General features: G+C 35.6%; 1 protein-coding gene across 4 annotated transcripts in view; it reads right to left on the bottom strand.

Annotated features, from left to right (window-relative positions):
* PARG (poly(ADP-ribose) glycohydrolase) overlaps positions 1-19,693 on the bottom strand; it is a 120,178-nt gene that overhangs the window by 47,795 nt on the left and 52,690 nt on the right. For all 4 annotated transcript variants that reach the window (XM_063086435.1, XM_063086436.1, XM_063086437.1 and 1 more), the window contains 3 exons: positions 15,255-15,347; positions 11,257-11,414; positions 2,616-2,695 (listed from right to left, as the gene is read on the bottom strand). In XM_063086435.1, the coding sequence (XP_062942505.1) occupies positions 2,616-2,695; positions 11,257-11,414; positions 15,255-15,347 (331 nt within the window). The remainder of the gene's footprint in view (positions 1-2,615; positions 2,696-11,256; positions 11,415-15,254; positions 15,348-19,693) is intronic.

Below are 19,693 nucleotides of genomic sequence, written 5' to 3'. Positions count from 1 at the left end.
TGTCAAAAAAAAAAAAAGAGGATCTTAAACAAAGAGAGAGACATGTCAGGAACTATTACTGATGATGGTGTAGAGCTCAGTGAAAGCTTGGCCATTATTTTATTCCTGTTGACAATTACACATTTCTTTGCTCTCAGTCACAAGAGGTAACAACTCAAAAATCCTATGAGCAGTTGTATTATTAGGAAACAATTTTTCATTAACACAGGTCTTAACATGTTCTTTAGATACCTATCTTTAAGACAAATGAATAGCATATCTAAAACTCACAAGAGGTCAAACAATTTGAACACTAGAGAAGCAATTATATTAATAGGAAACTAATGTCCATCTCATCATTCAATAAATTCAGCAGAGAAGTAAGAACATTAAATGTCCTTCATATATACTGAGACTAAGAAATTCATAAAGAAACACTGCTGGCAAAGCAAGGAAAAGGCAGAAGAACATGGTTCCTTAGATATAATTATTGATAAAAATGCCTTGAGCACATGTTTATTAGCTTGCTTCCATTAAACAAAGGCACCTTTTATCTTGGGATAGGGTATAAAAACTTCCCTTAATAAAATTACAATATATACTACATTCAGATCATCAGTTTTTAAATATCTGATCTATAAGATACTTTATCTAAAACTATATCAAAAATAATTTAGTTCAGAAGGCTCTTTAAAATCTTTGTCTCAAGATCCTCATCACAAATATAAAATATAGATGTGTTTAACAATGAAAAGTTAGTCCTGATAGAATTATATTTTTTCAATTCTAAGATGCATGTTTTTCCACATATTAAATTTCTGAAACTGGAAAACATCTTTTATAATGGAGGTATCTAGCTGTAGGTCTGGATTAAAGTCAAATTTTCCCAGAGAAGATGTACATCTGCTATTGTCTAAAGGCACCACCAACCAGAGGCCATCTGAATTAAATCCTCTGTTGCAGACCTTTGGGGGAACAAACTAGTAGTACTACTCCAGACCTTAAATTTGGAGCTTGTAGTGCAAATTCTCAAAGATTTTTTTTCCCTCTCTCTATCCAGTGTTAAAGTTGAGGCTTGCAAGTTTCTTTATTTTCCTTTTTCTGCATGGCCAAGTTAATTTCTCATTTAACCTTATACTAAGGGTACAGACCTTTGGTGTACCAGCTGTGTGCGATAGGTCTTCTACCAGACTCCATATCCTGAGTGTGTTTTCCTTCTTAGAGGTATATAATGTAATGGCACTTCTTACCATTATGATGTCTTAGATTTGATGAAATATAGTATTTTAAGTAAGTTTCTGAAGTCTCTCTTCAGTAGGCTCCAGAACTTCTATACAACTAATCGTTAAACTTCAAACCTCTTTTATCCCCCTTAGTACTTCTTCCTTAAGCCCTAGCTATACATCCTGAAAACCTAGAGCAGTGTTGCACTATACATGCATCTATATAATGCACTATTCATGCATCGCTTAACAACAGGAATACATTCTGAGAAATGTGGTGTTGTGTACTACATCACCACTTACCCAGATCAGAGTACACTTATACAAATCTACATGTGTAGCCTACTACACATCTAGGCTATATGATGTAGGCTACTGCTCTGACTACCACTGTATATGCAGTCTGTCACTGACTGAAACATTATGTGGTGCACAACTATATTTCTACAAAGAACTAAATTACCATGTATGGTGAAAAAGACAGAAAATAAAATGTCTAGTTACAATTTATTTCTTCAATATGACTAATTCCCAATATTTATAACAGCTTTTACATTTCTAATTGAAGCAACAAACTTTTAGCTTTTTCCTTGAAGTATCTGAAATCCCAAAACTTAGAAAGGCAGTTATTTTTCAGAGAAGACATACATAATTTGACTCCCAGGACAGAAAAGTAAACTCTGAATTATTTAGTTATAATATTACTATTTAGATTAAGATTTAGAATAGCAAAAAAAGGTAGTCATCTTTCTAGCAAATTATTAAAAATTCTAATTTGATTTTATGTCTTATAAGCCTGAATGATCCTAAGAGTGGCATTACCAATCTATTATCAGCTGGTCATTACCAGCATTTGATAGACATTTACCACTATGGTCTCAGGTGCTATCAGGTTCTGGAAAAGCAAGATGGTTATGGTTCAATAAAGGAAGAGACATGTAAACACTAAGTACAACTCAATTTTATATGAGCTCTACAAAGGGCTTAGGAGGGCACAAAAGAGGGGAATGGGTAGAAAAAAAGTGAATTAGCTGACATATGCAAATAAACATAAACTAGTTAATGCTTCTTTAAATAAAGAGCATCCAAAATGTACTTCTTGGTTAATATACTTTCTTTTGAAAGTATTAATTTACTGTTTTTACTCATGAAAATTCTTTGATATATATTACAGATTTCAAAGTATATGGGTTTGATTTCAGAGTATATAAAAATTATACACACATTCATAGCACACATTTATGTAAATATACAACATACTTAGAAAATCTAGATTATAATATTGTATCATTATTGTTTTAACATGGTTTAGGCAGGAACATATACTTTAAACACAGAATGTTCTTCACATGTCACTTGATTTGAACTGTCCCCATCAGCAAGAAAAATTATAGTAGAATAAAAGGAATTTACTTTTCTCTGTGACTCTTCTAAAGTAGCAGAAGAGTGTTTTAAGCTTCTCTGGTTTTCTTGATGAACGTCCTTCAAACAACCTGAAAGAGACCAAAAATAAAAGAGGGTAGAGGATGATTTAAAATGCCTCGATACTCACAAAACACTAAACCTATACTACTGCCAAGTAATAAAAAGATTAATTCTTCCAGAAGGCAATACTGCAGTGATAGAGAACTGGAAAACTGGTTTGGTTTCAACAGCATCTGGAGAGAAATGAAACCAACGAGAACCAGGCTTCTTCAAAGCTGTTAAGTCAGACACACTCTCTACCCACCACATTTCTCCAATCCATCTTCCTGGTAGAAGATACAATGTAGTACCCCAAAGCCAATTGGGGTCACAGTTAATACACAGCTATTTTCTCAATGGCAAATACTCATCTTCCTGGGAGAAGGTACCATCTAGTCCCCCAAAGTCAAATGGGGTTAGTCAGTTAACACACAGCTATTTTCCCAATGGCAAACACTATTTTTAATGCATACTAAGTAGTTAAATAGCTGAACAAAAATAGTATCTAAAGAAAACCCTCATCTGATTATTTGTGATGGGGGGGGTATGGGGCGAAAGACAAAGGCATGTATGACAAGATATCGGGGGCTGAGCAGTCCTTGGTAACTAAACAAACAGACTGTTATGGACAGAATGCTTCTGCCCTCCCAAAATCCATATGTTGAATCCCTAATCCTCAATATGATATTTGGAGATAGAGCCTGTGAGGTAGTAAAGGTTAAATAAGGTCATTAAGGGTGGGGCCTTAATCTGATAGGACTGGTGTCCTTATAAGAGGAAGAGACACCAGAGGGCTCTCTCTGCCATGTGAGGACACAGCGAGAAGGCAGCCATCTGTAAGCCAGAAAGAGAGCCTTCATCAGGAACACCTTGACCTGGGACTTCTAGCCTCTAGAGCTGTGAGAAAATACATTTCTGTTGTCTAAGCCACCCAGTCTACAGTATCTTGTTATGGCAGCCGAAGCTGACTAATATAGATCCTTTGCATGGTAACCAGAACAGTGCCTACCCTATGTCATCTAATTTCCAGCAACGTGGACTTGTACTACTTAATCTGGTTTTCTTTGAAATGACGTGGCATTGTTATTGGTAACATAATTCAATTTATCCTGAGGAAAGAAAAGCAGGGCTTTGGAAGCATATGACCTGAGTAAGTAGTTCACTAAAAGATTTCTAACACAAAAGCATACCCTTGGGCGTAAGATCTAGCTTTCCAAAGGCATTTTAAAATTATAGGTAGACTCAATGGCTGTAAATGATGAGATATTATTCATCTGCCTCTAGTCATGTACTCTGACGTTAAAAACAGAAACGCTTCAAGTAAAAGTCCACTTTAATAAGTGCTGAAATGGGTAACATTTTTCATGATTAGAAGAGCAAGCTTATGTAACCATACAGAGAGGGAAAAATTAATTCCATGAGAAAACGTTTTGAATGACTGAAATGAATTAGAAAAAGGGAAGGAAATGCAGATTTCAAATGATCCTCTTTTCACAGATCTGAAATCTGTATATAGGGTCAACTTCTGGAAAAACAATTTATATGAATATTTACTCCCTAAAAAGAACATTAATGTCAGATAGTATTTTGACCTGACCTAAAAATCTAATCTATTTTTTAAAATAGAAGAATGCCTGTGTGATTATTTTTATTCATTTAAAAGAACTTATCTTTCTACAATATTCAATACACATACTCTTAAAATCCAGCTGCCAGCTGAAAGAAAGGTTCTTTGAGAGTGCAGGTTTCAGCTTGGTTTCTTCTGAAATATGTCAACTAGAATAGAGTTTAAATCAAGATGATAGTCAAAATGAAGTCGCCACTTGGCAGTTTAATTAAACATCCAATATCAATAAATCTGATTTACTAAATGAATACCTTGGGCTCTACTGCAAAATCCCTTTCTAGGCTTACTACTTACTAGAGGGAAGCAGTATGAATATAAAAGCAATCACCACCTTTTTCTAGAGATGAATTGATATACTATACAATTCAATTAAGGGGAAAAAGTTCCTTTTCAATAGAAATATTGCACAGTGAGGAGAAAATGGCAGTTGCCCTTAAGAAATAATTCCCCTCAAAATAAAAAGTGTCCCTAGCTTCCATATGTGGTCAGCTGTTTGCAAAATCACATAAAAGTTCACATATTTCATAACCATGATAACAAATTATTATCCTTAGGAGCCTCTTGGGACTGCAGATTTATTACCCTGGCAATATGGACTTTCCTGGAACATTATATGGCTGTTATTATCACCCACTACAAATGAGCACCACTGCTTATTTTGCAGGTCCAAACTTTAAAGTACAAATCAAGCAGAATCTCAATGTATTCTGTTTATTCATTGCTCCAAGCCTAATTCCAAACCACTGTATAACCAAATACATTTTCCTATCTTCCTGATAGAGCAGGGAAATGCATGTGGGGGCTGGGGGCACTGCTGTGTGTTGGGAGGAGAAGTGGAGATAAAGTCAGGGGAGATGAAGCAGGTTTTAAACCCTAAGACAATTCTCAGACTTGGCTGTTGTGAAATTTTAAAGTAATACATACAGCCACCCAAATAAAATGAATTACCCTTGTATAGAGGCAAGTCAAAATAATGGAAATACACAGGCAAACAGCTCAAATAAACGTCATTACAAAAGTGATATACAATCTGAGGGACAGCGCTTGTGGGGGGGGTGGGGGAGGCAGAGACAAAAGGACTGAGAATGGAGCCCAAGAAAGGGTGGGGGGACAGGGCAGATGGCTAGAGACAGAGGGAGGGAATGAGAGACAGACACACAGAAAAAAAGACAGAGATGGAGACTCAGAGTAAGACCCTTTCATAATAATCAAGCGTCATGCTATTTTCTAATTTCCCAACACCTTTGTTTTTTCAGTTTAGCTTTTTCACGTCCTGGATACATATATTTGAAGGCGTATTTTGAGTTAGCACTGTGCATGTAAATATTCACATAAACCAAGCCATAATAACCCCTCTGCATGTAGGGAAGACATTTCGAAATTTAATTGAATGATAATTTCAGGTTATTAAAGAAAGCAAAGAGAAAAAACCAGTGCAACCTTGCTTTGTTCTAAACAAAACTGTCTAAATTTTCAAGGGAAGAAGTCAATCAAGGGTCAGATACTTATTAAACTGGTGTTTTTCTCTCCCTACTTATAAAGAGAAACATAGTTTAGTAAAATCTTTCTGTGAATGGAATATTGATAACATTACTGGAATTGGATTCTAGACACACACATACCCCCCTGCCATTTCAAGTTAAGGATTAATCCCATTAGTATATAGTAATCAAGCCCAAAGCACTATAACCTCCACTTTAAAATAGAAACAAGTGACAATCCGGAACCCAGCCAGAAAGTCATTCTGGGCTCTTCCGTGAGGCACTCTGCCATATGGCCCCAGCAGCATTTTCAATCCAGGGAGAGGCAGATGTAAAAGTCTCCTGGGCTGACCACTGCTGAGACCTACAATTTATCTCTGACCATCTAGTTTCCATGCAATCTCAGAAGCATCAATGCTAATCACATTTGAAGCCTTTATACGAATGTTTAGGCCCTGAAATGCAAGCAGGGGAAAAGGTCAGGAGTATTTAACATAACTAAGCAGGGCTGGAAGAACACAACAATAAATAAAAAAGGAAGACATTCAATTTATTGACATCAGCCTCCCACTACATACTTTTACCATTTCTCTTATTCAATCAACTAGGTAGCATATCTCTTTTGAGATTAAATACACACACACACACACACACACACACACACACACACACACACACACACACACACACACACACACACACACACACACACACACACACACACACACACCTCCAACCTGCAAGAAACTATAATCTTAAACAGAAAACTGTGCAAAAAAGGAAACACAACAACAACAAAATGCTGCATAACTAGTTTACCAAATGGTTCATCAGATTAGATACTTGATCTTTCAGAAGCCATACGAAAAAGGGGAACTTTCAGTTGTTTTCCATCTCTAGAGCGCTCTCAGAGCATTTTGCCCTTGAGAGCCAGCAAGACACTGAGCACTGAGTTTAAGCAGAAAATAGTGGTCAAGTCCCCATTCTATTCACAAGTCATTTACGTTCCCTGAACCTTACTAACTTAGAAGCTTCCCTACCTAGAAACTTTCATAGATAGAATCAAAGTGAGTTGTCAATAGACTGCATCAATGGTCATGTGCAGTTGTTTAGGTTCATTAAAACACATAACATCTCATAGCAATAGACAAGTGCAGGTATCCTGACTGCTGAGGATTCCCTGCAACAATTGTGGAGAAAATCACAGGCTTACCTGCCTTAATTCATTTTCAGTGTTCTGGTATCCAAAAGAACATCCAAATGATTGCATTGTATAATGCTGAATATACTAATTATCCTGATTTGAGCATCACAAACTGCACACAGGTAGTGATATGCAATGCTGCACCCCACAAATATGTACAATCAACTATGTTTCAATTAAAAAAAAAAAAAAAAAAAAGAACATCATCAGCCAGGAAGACAAGAGTATATCTGGTTTCAAATCTTCAATAGATCTACTTAACTCTTATTTGGTGAAAATGCTACTTACTGCAAGCTTAAATCCTTCATGTCACTCTGGACTTACAAATGGCTTTGATTCATTTAATAGATCAAGAATTATTTCTAAGAGTAGTTCTAATTTCTGACTAGCTATGACGTAGGAAGTATTAACTTGGTTCATTCAAAGGGAGACTGTGTAGCAGATTGGTTAAGAGAAACAGCTTCTAGAAGCAGACTATATCCTGAGTTTGAATCCCAATTCTACCAGTTACTAACTGTGTTAACTTGGTTAAATAGCTTACCCTCTCTAAAGCTCCATCTCCTCATCTGAAAAATGAGACTAACAATAATATCTAATCAGATGAGGATTAAGTAAAAAACAATTCAGGAGTGAAGGGAACATGGTAAGACTTCTTGACTTCCTCCCATCAGCCATCCTGCACCTGTGGGTCTTTACTGTTGAGGAAAGAAGGCTGTCAGCATTGTGGGCCCCCCACCATCATAGGACTCTGGATTTTATTTCTTCTACACATTGAATAGAAAAGTTAGGGTGAAGGAGAGTCAATGACAACGTGTCTATGTAGGTGTATCAGGGAGAAGCAGCTACCCACACTAGCTTTTCAGAAAAGGCTCAAAAAACCTGTGGGATTCCACTCTCAAAATCAAATTACAAAAATCATGCACTCTTTTAATTAACTTTGTCTTTTGCTAGATTTCTGATGACTGACTTGTTCTTCCTCTTAAGCAGCTACTTTTTTTCCTGAATATAAAATACTCATATATGATCACTGTAAATAATTTGAAAAATTTAGACAAGGATGAAGTAAAACTGTTAAACGTGTTGTGTTTATCTCAGCACCCAATGGTAATCATATTTTGATTCATCTTCCCGTCAGTTCCTTTTGTGTGCTTATACACCTTCACGTGTGGACGTGAACACTGAGGTATATTAACAGATACCAATATTTTAATATAATTGAGATCGCATTTTACACATAATTTTTTGTTTCTTGTTAAAACCTACATTTGCTGATTCTAATCTTGCTTAACCTTCTGCTCCCTTTCTTGGGCTTTTCCTTGTCTTATTGAAGGGGAATGTATATTTACAGTTATCCACAGAGAGACTCAAGCTTTTCTGAGGAAAAGACTATGTATATTTAACCAAGAATTAGAACTAAAGGTATCTGTGAAGAGTTTAAGTACTGAATTATTAAGAGGTGAAACTGAATGTCTGGAATTTGCTTTAAAATATTCTATTCCAAAAAAAGGGGGGTGAGGGCTAAACAGGTGAAAAAAGAATGAAAAAAAATACTAAGTATTGAGGTTGGATGATTAAAACACGGGTTAACTATACCATTCTCTTTATTTTTAAGTATATTTGAAAATACCAAAAATAAAATTTTTTAAAATAACTTTTAGAGGAGAAGCTTTCTGATACACCCTTAACTTAGTAAGAGGATACAAAGTTCTTACTAAAGAAATTTTAAGTCTATAATTAAGTCAAAGAACCAGTCTTCTGAGAAAGCCTATAATTAAGACATCAGAGGTTTATTTAGGGATCATCATGACACATACACTAGCTGGTTACTCATTCCACAGAAACAAGCTGTAAATGGCCACTGAGACATGTATCTCTAAATCATTAATTAGAGCTACCTTTTAACCAAAAATGAAAAACAACCCCAGAACCACTGGGATTATCTTCAGAATTCTGGTTGGAAATTTTATGATTTATTGAATTCTAGCAGATTCTAGATCTGATCAAACATTTATTGCAAATAAACAGAAACTCTACTTACTCTTTGGAGAGTCTTTACTACTAATATAACTAATAGACTTTCTGTAAACAGGCAATTATACTTCTTCAAAATTAAATTTCCACTTCTTTACTTATGTATAAAATTTGACCATTTGCTTTTCTATATTAAAAAGAAAACTAGACTGGCCAGTTGGCACAGTGGTTAGAGCACAGCCTTATAACATCAAGGTCACAGATCTGGATCCTTATACTGGCCAGCCACCAAAAAAATACTAATAAAGAAAGAAGGAAAAAAGAAAATCTGCAAAAGATGCATAGATCTTAACTACTAGTGAGTCTACCTTTTTAGTAAAGTCTTTAATAACTTTCTCTAATAAGCAAAAAAATTATACTTAATAAGCAGATTCTTTACACAACTGCAATTGCAGATACCAATGCTCCTTGTTTTCTCTCAATCCTATCTCAAATACTAAAAAATCAAAGGTTAAAACTATATGTTTAATTATATGTGGCATAAAAATAAAATGTCATAATTCCTGAGAATAAGATGGAGTTTGAAAAGTATAAGACAGTAGACTGAGAACAAAGGGTATAAGAGTTACAGTCTTAGTACTCTGCCAGTAATCAGCTCTATAACTCAAAACAAGTCACTAATTTCTCAAATGTTTCATCTGTAGAATTTATTATCATTCATTCAACAAGAATTTATTGAAGGCCTACAACACATGAGATTTTGTGAAAACAACAAAAAACAGGACAGACAAGATCCCTGTCCCATTTTGAGCATTAAATAAGCAATTATAGCAAAGCAGAGTAGGTGGTACACTAGGAAAAGTAGAGGACAACAAAGGCACACATCTGGTTGTACAAACCTAAGAAGTACCCTAGATGCCTCTCTCTACCCACCTGCCAATCCAGCCCATCACCATTATACAGACTGCCCCTTCAAATGTCTCCACACACTGTCCCCACCACTACAGTATCCCCTACTCTTTCCTGGAGCATTGTAACAGCCTCCCCAACAGGGTAAACTCATGTACTCTGGCCACTCTCCACTTGATTCCAGTCAAAATAAACTTTTGAAAACGTAAATCTAATCATGAGAGCCAGTCTCCCTCTCTCCACCTATCAAATCCTTCAGTGACTTACCATTGCTTTCACATGGCCTACTGGATACAGCATGGACCAGACCCTGCCTACTCCTTTAGCCTCTCCCCTCTCTATGCTCCTTCTCACTCTGTGCTGCAGCCCCAGTGGTCTTCTCCCAGTCCCTAGGCATGTCATGTCCTTCTCACTACAGTTCTTTTGCACATGCTATTCTCCCTGCCTAGAATGCAATCACCTCTCTTTTACTTCTTGGTACACTTTCATACTTAGATTAAAAGTTATTTTCTCAAAGAAAATTTCCTTTATTAAGTTATATCCTTCTCTAATAGACTGTCGTAGTGCTGTACACCTCTCCTTTATGTAACAGACGTACATATAGGCTGTCAGAAGCCAGAGGAGTAGCAAGCCTATGCTAGCAGGATCAGAGATACCAGAAAAAGTGATAAGTGATCTGAGTCTTGAAGGAAAAATAAAACCCTTGTGGAGGATATAAAGGCATTCCAGGCAGTGGTGAGGTTTAAAAATAAGGTACAGTACATAAGAGTAAGAACTCAGAAAGTGGCTTGTCCCTTCTCTGTAATCCCAGGGTATTTAACACACAGTGGAAAGTATTTCATCAAATAACTTGATATTCCTTTGTCTTCCTTTTAAAAATATTACACTGATAAATTAATCATGTATATAAAAAGTCAGTCACACCTTTCACTTTTCGTCTAAACAAGCATATTTTTCAAGTCTCATAAGACAGCCTCATGACTTTATACTCTCACTTTATAAGACCTTTATAGAAAGCAGGACTTTTTCTCCAGTTTTAACAATGTTTCAGCATATAAGGAATATAATCTACAACAAATGTTCCTGTGAATAATCAAACTGAATAGGCATATGGAACCCAGAGCACACAGAGGAGGAGGACAATCTGAGAGGAGGGAAAGAACGAGGGCACTGGAGTAAGACCTGAGATGAAACCTCAGTTCTGTGACTGACTGGCTCCTGGACCCCAATCAAGTTCTTTAACCACTATGAACCTTAGTTACCTTTCCTGCAAACTTCTAAAGACTAAATTAGATAATGGCACATAAAATGCTTGGCTCATGGCAAATCACTCAAAAAATATTAGTTCCTTCCCCCCTCTCTATTTCACTGTTAAAGAGGTGTTCTCTGAAAACATACCGATTGAAGTTTATGTCTGGGTAACTAGAATACTCTGATTTCATCTTGGCATTTCGTCGCGGAAATGTGCAGAAGAAAGCATTAGCTAAAAGACTGGCAATCTGTTCCTGTGACATTGTGATGGAATGATTCATCTTCTGTTTCAGAAGCGGTATTGGCTGATAGAGGAAACAAAAAATACAGATGGGAAGAGCAGTAATTAGTTTAGCAATTTCAAAAGCAGAGGCACCAAATTGTATTTGCTAAATTAAGGCAGGAATAATTTCAGGCCACTCTTGAATCCTTAAATCAGCAATATTGTCGAAGTCAAGGGCTGTTTATCAGGGAAGATTGGAAAAATGTGCTTGTTTGACAAACTGTAGACTTCTAATCAATAATAATGATAGTGAAGAGAACACAAAGCATTACTTACTAGTGAAAAACCAGATTGCTTCAGCAAATAAATAAAAACACATTACCCATGTAATAAAATATTAAAACAAAAGATGAAACAGAAAAATATAATATTGAGCTTGGCTATTACTGCTTATGCCAATTTTGTTTACTTATATAAAAAATTGTTGTACACAGCAATATTTCTTAGTCCTAAAGAAAATAATCTAAAGAAAATAACTCAATAAATTAGATTTTTCCCTCTTATTCTGAATCACACTTCACATTGACAATTTCTTTATGAGACCCAAATCTATTAAAGCAATTAATAGAATGTGAAAACCATAACACAGACTGATGTATAACTAGTAACAAGTTAGGCATATCCTACATAATCACACATTACAAGTCAAGGAAGATGCAGGACATTGTTCCTTCAAACTTCTTGGAGTCTAAAATGTCATCTAGTTGTACCAAACCCAAATTCATTGTCCTTTTACTGTCAGTATAATCCAGGGGACCAAAGGATTGGGTAGAGTGGGTTTTATTCTATTTTAAATGTTTGATCTATGCTTTTAAAGACATGCTGGTAAAACCAAAGACTGACAGTTTACCCATCAGCTGTTAAGTTTAAAAACACTCTCACATAATACATAGAGATGCTTTTCCTTCTCCCTTTCAGTAAGACCCAGAACTAAGAGTCCCAAATATCTGCACTAATCTCAAAAAGCATGCTTAGAGATAACTGTCCTGATCATTCCTCAGGAATCAACATCCAAAATGAATCTCAGGAAAGGCAAGCAAGACAAATAAAAACTGCAATGCTGTAAAAATTAATCTTTTTTTTAATTAACAGGAAACACACATTGAAGCTAGAATAAGAATTCACTAGAAGATAGAAGAGGTTAAACTTGCAATTCAACTATCCCTCTTGGAAAAATTCAAAGGGAAACAATTAAGCAAAAGGTAAAGAATTTATTTTTATAATGGTATCCAAAACTCTCCCTCTTTTCAGGCCTTAGCAATCCTCTTTCTAGAAATGAGGAAATACATAGCTTATATTGATCTCCATTTTCTATCCTATACATTTATTCACAACCCAGCAGTGAGTTTAGAAATGGTGACAGCATGTCGATGTCTTCAAGCAAACTGTTATGTACTCAGTTTTAACTAACATTTACCAAATTATACAGAAAAATTATTTTAAAAAGTAATGGTAAATATTTTAGGCTTACTGGACATTAGACAAAAATATTTCTTGTCTCTCAAATAAATAAATAGTATAATTTTAAACAGAATAAATGATTTCTGCTTTCTTAGTGAAAACAAATGCCTAAAAACTCACATTTGTGGAAAAGACAGGATATAAATCTTAACTGTAAAGTACTCAGCTGGTTACTATGAACCAAGATATTTCAAAAAGTTCCTGTCCAAAATTTGTTTCCTTTGATTTTCTTTTTACAAATCTAAAATTTACCTTTTAAAATTGGCCTAAAGTATTTCATTGTGATAAATGATTAAAATACCAACATATGCAATTTAATTTGCCAAAAGATATATTTTGATCTCAAATTGAAATTTTAATTTTCACAGCACAGAGTGATTTTTTTTGTAGAGGACACAGAACAGAACTAACATGTTCTCCCCATTAATACACTAATGAAAGAAGAAAGTTGCTCTGAGTCAGGACAAAATGCTGGGGAGTCGTGAGTCTGATTTTGGTTCTACCAAGCAACTTGCTATAGCTCACAAATTTAGATGCTTTTGAATCTAAATTTATCTCATTAAATAAAATATGGAAACCTTCTCTCTGAAGCATGAGGGGAAAAGAAGAGGATTAAGTGATCTGCATCTAAAGGCTTCGTACTATCGATTATGAACTACACCTTGAATTTAAAAAGCATTTAATTAAGCACCATGCAGAACCCCAGGACACAAAGAGGATCTCCCATTCAAGGATAACATAATCTAGTGGGAGGAGATACATAAACACAAATTACAAAACAATACCCGGAGTCTGATTTGAGTGCTACGGAAGGGATTAACCTTGGCTGGGAGGGACATGGATGAATTCACAAGGGAAGTACAAGTTAGGAAGAGCTAGGAGGTAGTGAGAGATTTTACTACATAAGGAACGGAGAGAAAGGAAATAGAAAGAACCATGAAATATAATCAAGCAAATAACTTCCAAGAGAAACAAGATGGCAACGTGTTTTAAAAAATATTTTCCCTGCCCAACATAAAAAATTAGTTACATAAAATCGGAAACATCACAGTAACATGCTAACAAATGTGGCACACTGAAAAACCCTCAGTGGTTCTCAACTGAAGGTGGCATAGCCCCAAGTAGGCATTTGGACATATGTGGGGTGTTTTTTAGGTTGCTTCTATGACTGTGCTTGTGGTTTTCAGGGTGTCCAAATGACATACTGCAATGAGTGGGACTACCCCACACATTCAGAAATTGCTCCACCCAAAATGCCTTCAGGGCTCCTGTGGAGCAAAAGTATTAGCAGAACCCTGGCTAGCACCCATGCAGTGAGAGGACTGCCCCTAGGAAAAAAAGATAAGGCAAATTCAAGCCACTGTTTTGAGAAACATAGAAATAAAATTATAAAGAACAAAACAATCTCCTATGGAGGCTGGAAAATACGTTCATGAATTCTTTGATACTCCTCTCTTTAAGAGAGGAATCTAATTTCCCTCCCCTTGACTATGAGCTAGACTTAGTGACTAAACTAGCTTCTAATGAATAAAAAAATAGTGGAAGTGACGCTGGGTGCCTTGAGAAACTAGGTCATAAAAGGCACTGCAGCTTCTTTGGTCTGTCCCTTGGACTGTTTGCTCTGGGGAAGTTAGCTACCATGTCACAAGGACATCCAATCAGCCTATGGGGAGGCCCATGGGGAGGCCTCTTGCCAATAGCTATGTGAATGAGCCAACTAAGAAGTGGGTCCTCCAGCCCCAGTCAAGCCTTCAGAAGACAGCAGCCCTGGCCAACATCCTGACTGCAACCACAAGAGAGACCCTGAACCACAACCACTCAGCAATGCTGCTCCCAAATTCCTGACTAACAGCAACTGTGAGATAAACAATGGTTATTGTTTTAAGCCAATAAATTTTGAAGTAATTTGTTATGTAGCAATATATCATTTATGCACACCAAACAAAATGTAATAATATCAAATTCTTTCTTTTAAGAAAGTACCATAAATTCATCTGTTAAACAATACATTATTTAGGGGGAGGAGGAGGAAGCAGTGGGTTGTATTAAGCCATTTCAAAAACAAAATATTCCAAACTCATTAGTATGTTTTAAAATAATGACTACTTTTCTTTTTTAAGGTAAAGATTGTTTAAACAAAAAGAGAAAAACAAGTCTGAGTAAACAAACTTCAACAGCATAACCTGAAGCTCAGAAATTGAATGCTGCATTTTTAATGTCCTTTTGTAGCATTCTCTCTAGCCTCTAACCTTTTCTTTAATGTAGCAGAATTGCCATATCCTGTAGCAAAAACTGTTTTCCATCTTTCTCCCTCTCGGGCTTTAACCTTGGCCATTAGAGTTTAAAGGAAATTCAATTTTTGAGTTTCAGGAAAGCTACTGAGGAAGTTACATCTACTAACCTGGGTGCAAATATTTGGCAGACAGAGTGCAATTTTCACCATATCAGGCAAAATGGACTGATATAAATGTTGAGCTTCTGCTTCTTCAAGTACCTGAAAACCAATAAAATACGTTATATGAATAATAATAACCTATGAACAATTGTTTGTTACATTAAGTTACATATCTGCTTTTCAGGCACAGTAACAGCATCATCAAACACATGTAAAAGTAGAGCAACAGGTGAGCCAATAAACTTACGAATTCATTTCCAAGTGTACATAATCCACCTTAATGCCTTCTGAAAATGAATTAAGTATACCAAATATCAAATATCTCTCACACCAACATTCACAGTGAAACAAAACACTTGCAAATGAAAAACAGTACATTCTGCCCTTGGTTACATCAACTGAAAACTGACAGACCACCAAGGACTCTCTCAGAAGCCCCCAAGAACCCAGGTAGCTTCAACAGTCTATAATTTAAAGAAGTCATTATAAAAGCCACACTAATTACTTCAGAGCATATTATATTTATCAAATCTAACCTATTGGGTAGTAAACAATGAGGCTTCCGTGACCTTAGAATTTTCCTTTTCTAGGCACTCTTAGAAAATTAAAACCACAATTCCCATATCATAATTTGAAGAACAACAAAGATGACATTCATGGTTCATTTTTGTCTTTTGTAATTTCTCATCTCTGCAAGGCCTTTAATCCAGTTTCTCTCTAAATATCAGGGCATTTCTTTAAAAGTACTGAAAGGGATAACAGTTTTAATTCAGAGGTAAAATATATAGTCAGGATTGAAGTGAATAATTTCCTTGAAATCACATTTTAACTAGAAGAGGTCTCAGTTATAATCAATTTTGATCTTGTCATTATTACAGAGAAAAGAAAACTGAGGCCAAGTAGGTTAACTAGATCATTCTAGATTTAGAAGACCAATTAACTAAATCAGAACAAAAACCCAGGTGTTCTGGTCTCTATTCCACAGCTCTCCCCATTTCCCTATGTGACCAGCGTTTAGAATTGATGAGGATACAGACTCTTCACAAATACCTTCAGAGTTTTTTGGTTATCAGGAGCTAGGCTGAAATAAAGGTAAAACCATTTGTTTATCTGCAGCTAGACAGGGTATGTGAGTAAACAGAAAAAGTAACAAAGATAATTTTCATTTGCTCTGGTTTTGCAAGTAAATTCTAAAACTAAGAATTTTCTTTCTACCAAAGCTCTAAAACACAACTTATGCTTACCTCCCTCTTTCAATTAAGATAATGGGAAAACTGATATCTGGAATGAACAGAAAGATATTTGCAATTCAGGGAGTTTGCGATTCAATTAATCATACGTATATAGAAAATTAAGCAAGTGAACACAAGGCAGTTATTAATTCTGGGAAAAACGAAAACTTGTACAAGAGAGGAAAACCAATTATAGCCCAGATATGAATAGTTTGTATGTCATTCAACTGAAGAAACAGAATATTGATGTAATTGAAATGAATATGACAACCACAGCAGAAAAATGGGGAGGCAGAAATAAGGCTTGTGTTAGTGGTGATGGGGAAAGTGAGAACAGCAGCTAAATTCTAATCTTCCAAAGCGGGAAGTCAACACATAAAAAAAACGAAAAAGGTAGAGTTCAGAGTGGTTAAATGGCTACCTCTTCATAATAAGCCTCTTTAACTCCGATAAAAATAAAAACTAAAAATCATATATTCACATAGAAGGTATTCTACCATTTTAGGGGTACATGCTGAAGATACTTGCTTTCCTATACCTGAGTACATATAAAATATGAGGGTACTTCAAAAAATTCATAGAAAAATGGAATTAAAAAATACAAATATTTCCATGAACTTTTTGAAGACCCTTTGTATATTAATGACTCTGTTTTATAGATTAACAGGATGCTGCAAAAATAGTATAGAGGTACAGTATACCATTCACCCAATTTCCCTCAATGGTTACATTTTATGTAACTATAGCACACCATCAAGACCAGATAATTAATACTGGTACAATGTGTTTGTATCATTCTATACCATTTTATCACACCTATACATTTGTGTAACCACCTCCAAAGTCAAGATACAGAACTATTCCATACAACAAGGATCTTGTGCTACCCATTTATAGTCACACTCACCATCCTTTCTCCCACAATTCCTAACCCCTAGCAACTACTAATCTGTTTTCCATCTCTATAATTTTGTCATTTTATACAAATGGAATCATACAGTATCTGTCCCTTCAAACTGCCTTTTTTCACCCTGCATAACGGTCGAGATCCACTTGAGTTGTTGCGAGTATCAATAGTTTATTCCCTCGCATTACTGAATAGTATTCCATGGTATGAAAATACCACAGTTTGTTTAACCATTCACAAACTGAGCAGCATTTTGGTTGTTTTCAGTTTTTGGCTATTACAAATAAAGCTCCCTTTTACTCTCAAACTGACTATATCACTGAAATGACTTCTTATAAACAGCACAGTGTATCATTTTTTAAATCCACTCCGAAAATCTATGTTTTTTAATAGGTAAATTTATATCACTTACATTTAATGGAATCGTTGATATGTTAGGATTTAAGCCTGCCATTTCATTTTTTATTTCTTACATCCGTTTTCTTTCTTCTTCCTTCTTGTGGGTTACTTGAACATAGTTTAAATTACATTTTTGTTTATCTAAAGTGTTTTGTTTTTTTTTTTTTAAAAGATGACCGGTAAGGGGATCTTAACCCTTGACTTGGTGTTGTCAGCACCATGCTCAGCCAGAGAGCTAACCGGCCATCCCCATATGGGATCCGAACCCGGGGCCTTGGTATTCTCAACACCGCACTCTTCCAAGTGAGCAACGGGCTGGCCCTCTAAAGTGTTTTTGAATGTATCTCTTTGAATAGTTTTTTTGGTGATTTTTTGTTTGTTTTTGTGGCTCCTCTAGGCATTACTTTTACATAACTTGTCACCATTTACTGGTGTCAACATTTTACCAGTTACAGTAAAGTGTAGAGACTTTAACCTTCCTTTAAGTTCCTTTACCTTCCCATTTGTAATATATTTGATCTTTCCTCCAAGTTTTCAATATCTCCTCTATGTACATTGAAAAAGGTGAAAAAGTAAAGGTCAAACACAATTTAGAACAATCAAAAAGAGAAAAAAGTCTATTCTATTTACTATATCTTCACTCTTTCTGTTGTTCTTTCTTCTTTCCTGATGTTCCAAGATTCCTAAGCTTTTATCATTCCATCTGTTTCAAGAAATTCCTTTAGACATTCTTTTAGGGTAGATCCCCTGGTAACAAATTCTCTTACGTTTCCTTTGTCTGAGAATGTCTTGTTTTCCCCTCCTCCTAAAGAATCTGTTCACTGAATATAAAATTCTGGCTGACAGTTCTTTTCTTTCAGTCCTTCAAAAATTTTGTGCCACTTCTTTCTGGACTTTGTGTTTTCTGATAAGAAATCCAGTGTCTTATGAATTGTTTTTCCCCTACAGGCAATGTGTCATTTCTCTCTTGCTGCTTTCAAGATTTTTTCTTTGCCTTTAGGTTTAAGAAGCATAACTAGAAGACGTATTGATGTGAATTTCTTTGGGTTTATCCAGTGTGTAGTTCACTCAGCTTCTTGAAGCTGCAGGTTTTCGTCTTTTGCCAAATTTTGGAAGTTTTTAGATATTATTTCATTGAGTATTTTTCAGTCCTGCCCTCTTTCTGGTACTCCAATGACACAAACATTAGTTCTTTTATTATACAGACCCACAGGTCTCTATACTCTGGAGTTTTGTTTGTTTGTTTAGTCTATTTTCTACTTGTCATTAAGATTAAGTAATTAATCTTTTTCAAGTTCACTGATTCTTTCCTTTGTCATCCCCATTCTCCATTGAACCTATTCATTGCATTTCTTGAAATTTTCAATTATTGTATTTTTCAGTTCTAAAATTTCCATTAGGTTCCTCTTTATAGCTTCTATTTCTTTGCTGGGACTTTCTATTTTTTCATTTGTTTCAAGCACGTTTGTAATTAATTGAAGCCTTTTGTGATGGCTGCTTTAAAATCTTAGACAATTCTAACATCTATGTTTTCTCAGCATTGGTGTCTATTGATTTTCTTTTCTCATTTCAATAGAAATTTTCCTGGTTCTTGGTGATGAGTAATTTTCTATTGAAATCAGGACACTTTGGGTATTATGTTATCAGACTTTGGATCTTATTTAAATCTGTTTCAGCAGGAATTCTGTGACACTGTGCCAGCAGGGGAAAGGGATAGCTGCCTAGTACTGCCAGATGAGGGTGAAAATTTAGATTCCCCACTCATCCTTTGTTGCTCATGGCAGAGAGGGGAAGAGGCACCTTGATACTGCTGTGTGGGAATGAGAATTCAGGTCCCCACTAGGCCTCTGCTGACACCACTCTGGTGAATGTCTTTCCTAGGGTCCCATCGTCCCTAACTAGTCAGC

The sequence above is a fragment of the Cynocephalus volans genome, chromosome 2, assembly GCF_027409185.1.
Source record: "Cynocephalus volans isolate mCynVol1 chromosome 2, mCynVol1.pri, whole genome shotgun sequence".
Lineage (NCBI taxonomy): Eukaryota > Metazoa > Chordata > Mammalia > Dermoptera > Cynocephalidae > Cynocephalus > Cynocephalus volans.
Note: the sequence above shows the minus strand (reverse complement) of the source record. Positions and strands in the feature narration are given on the sequence as shown.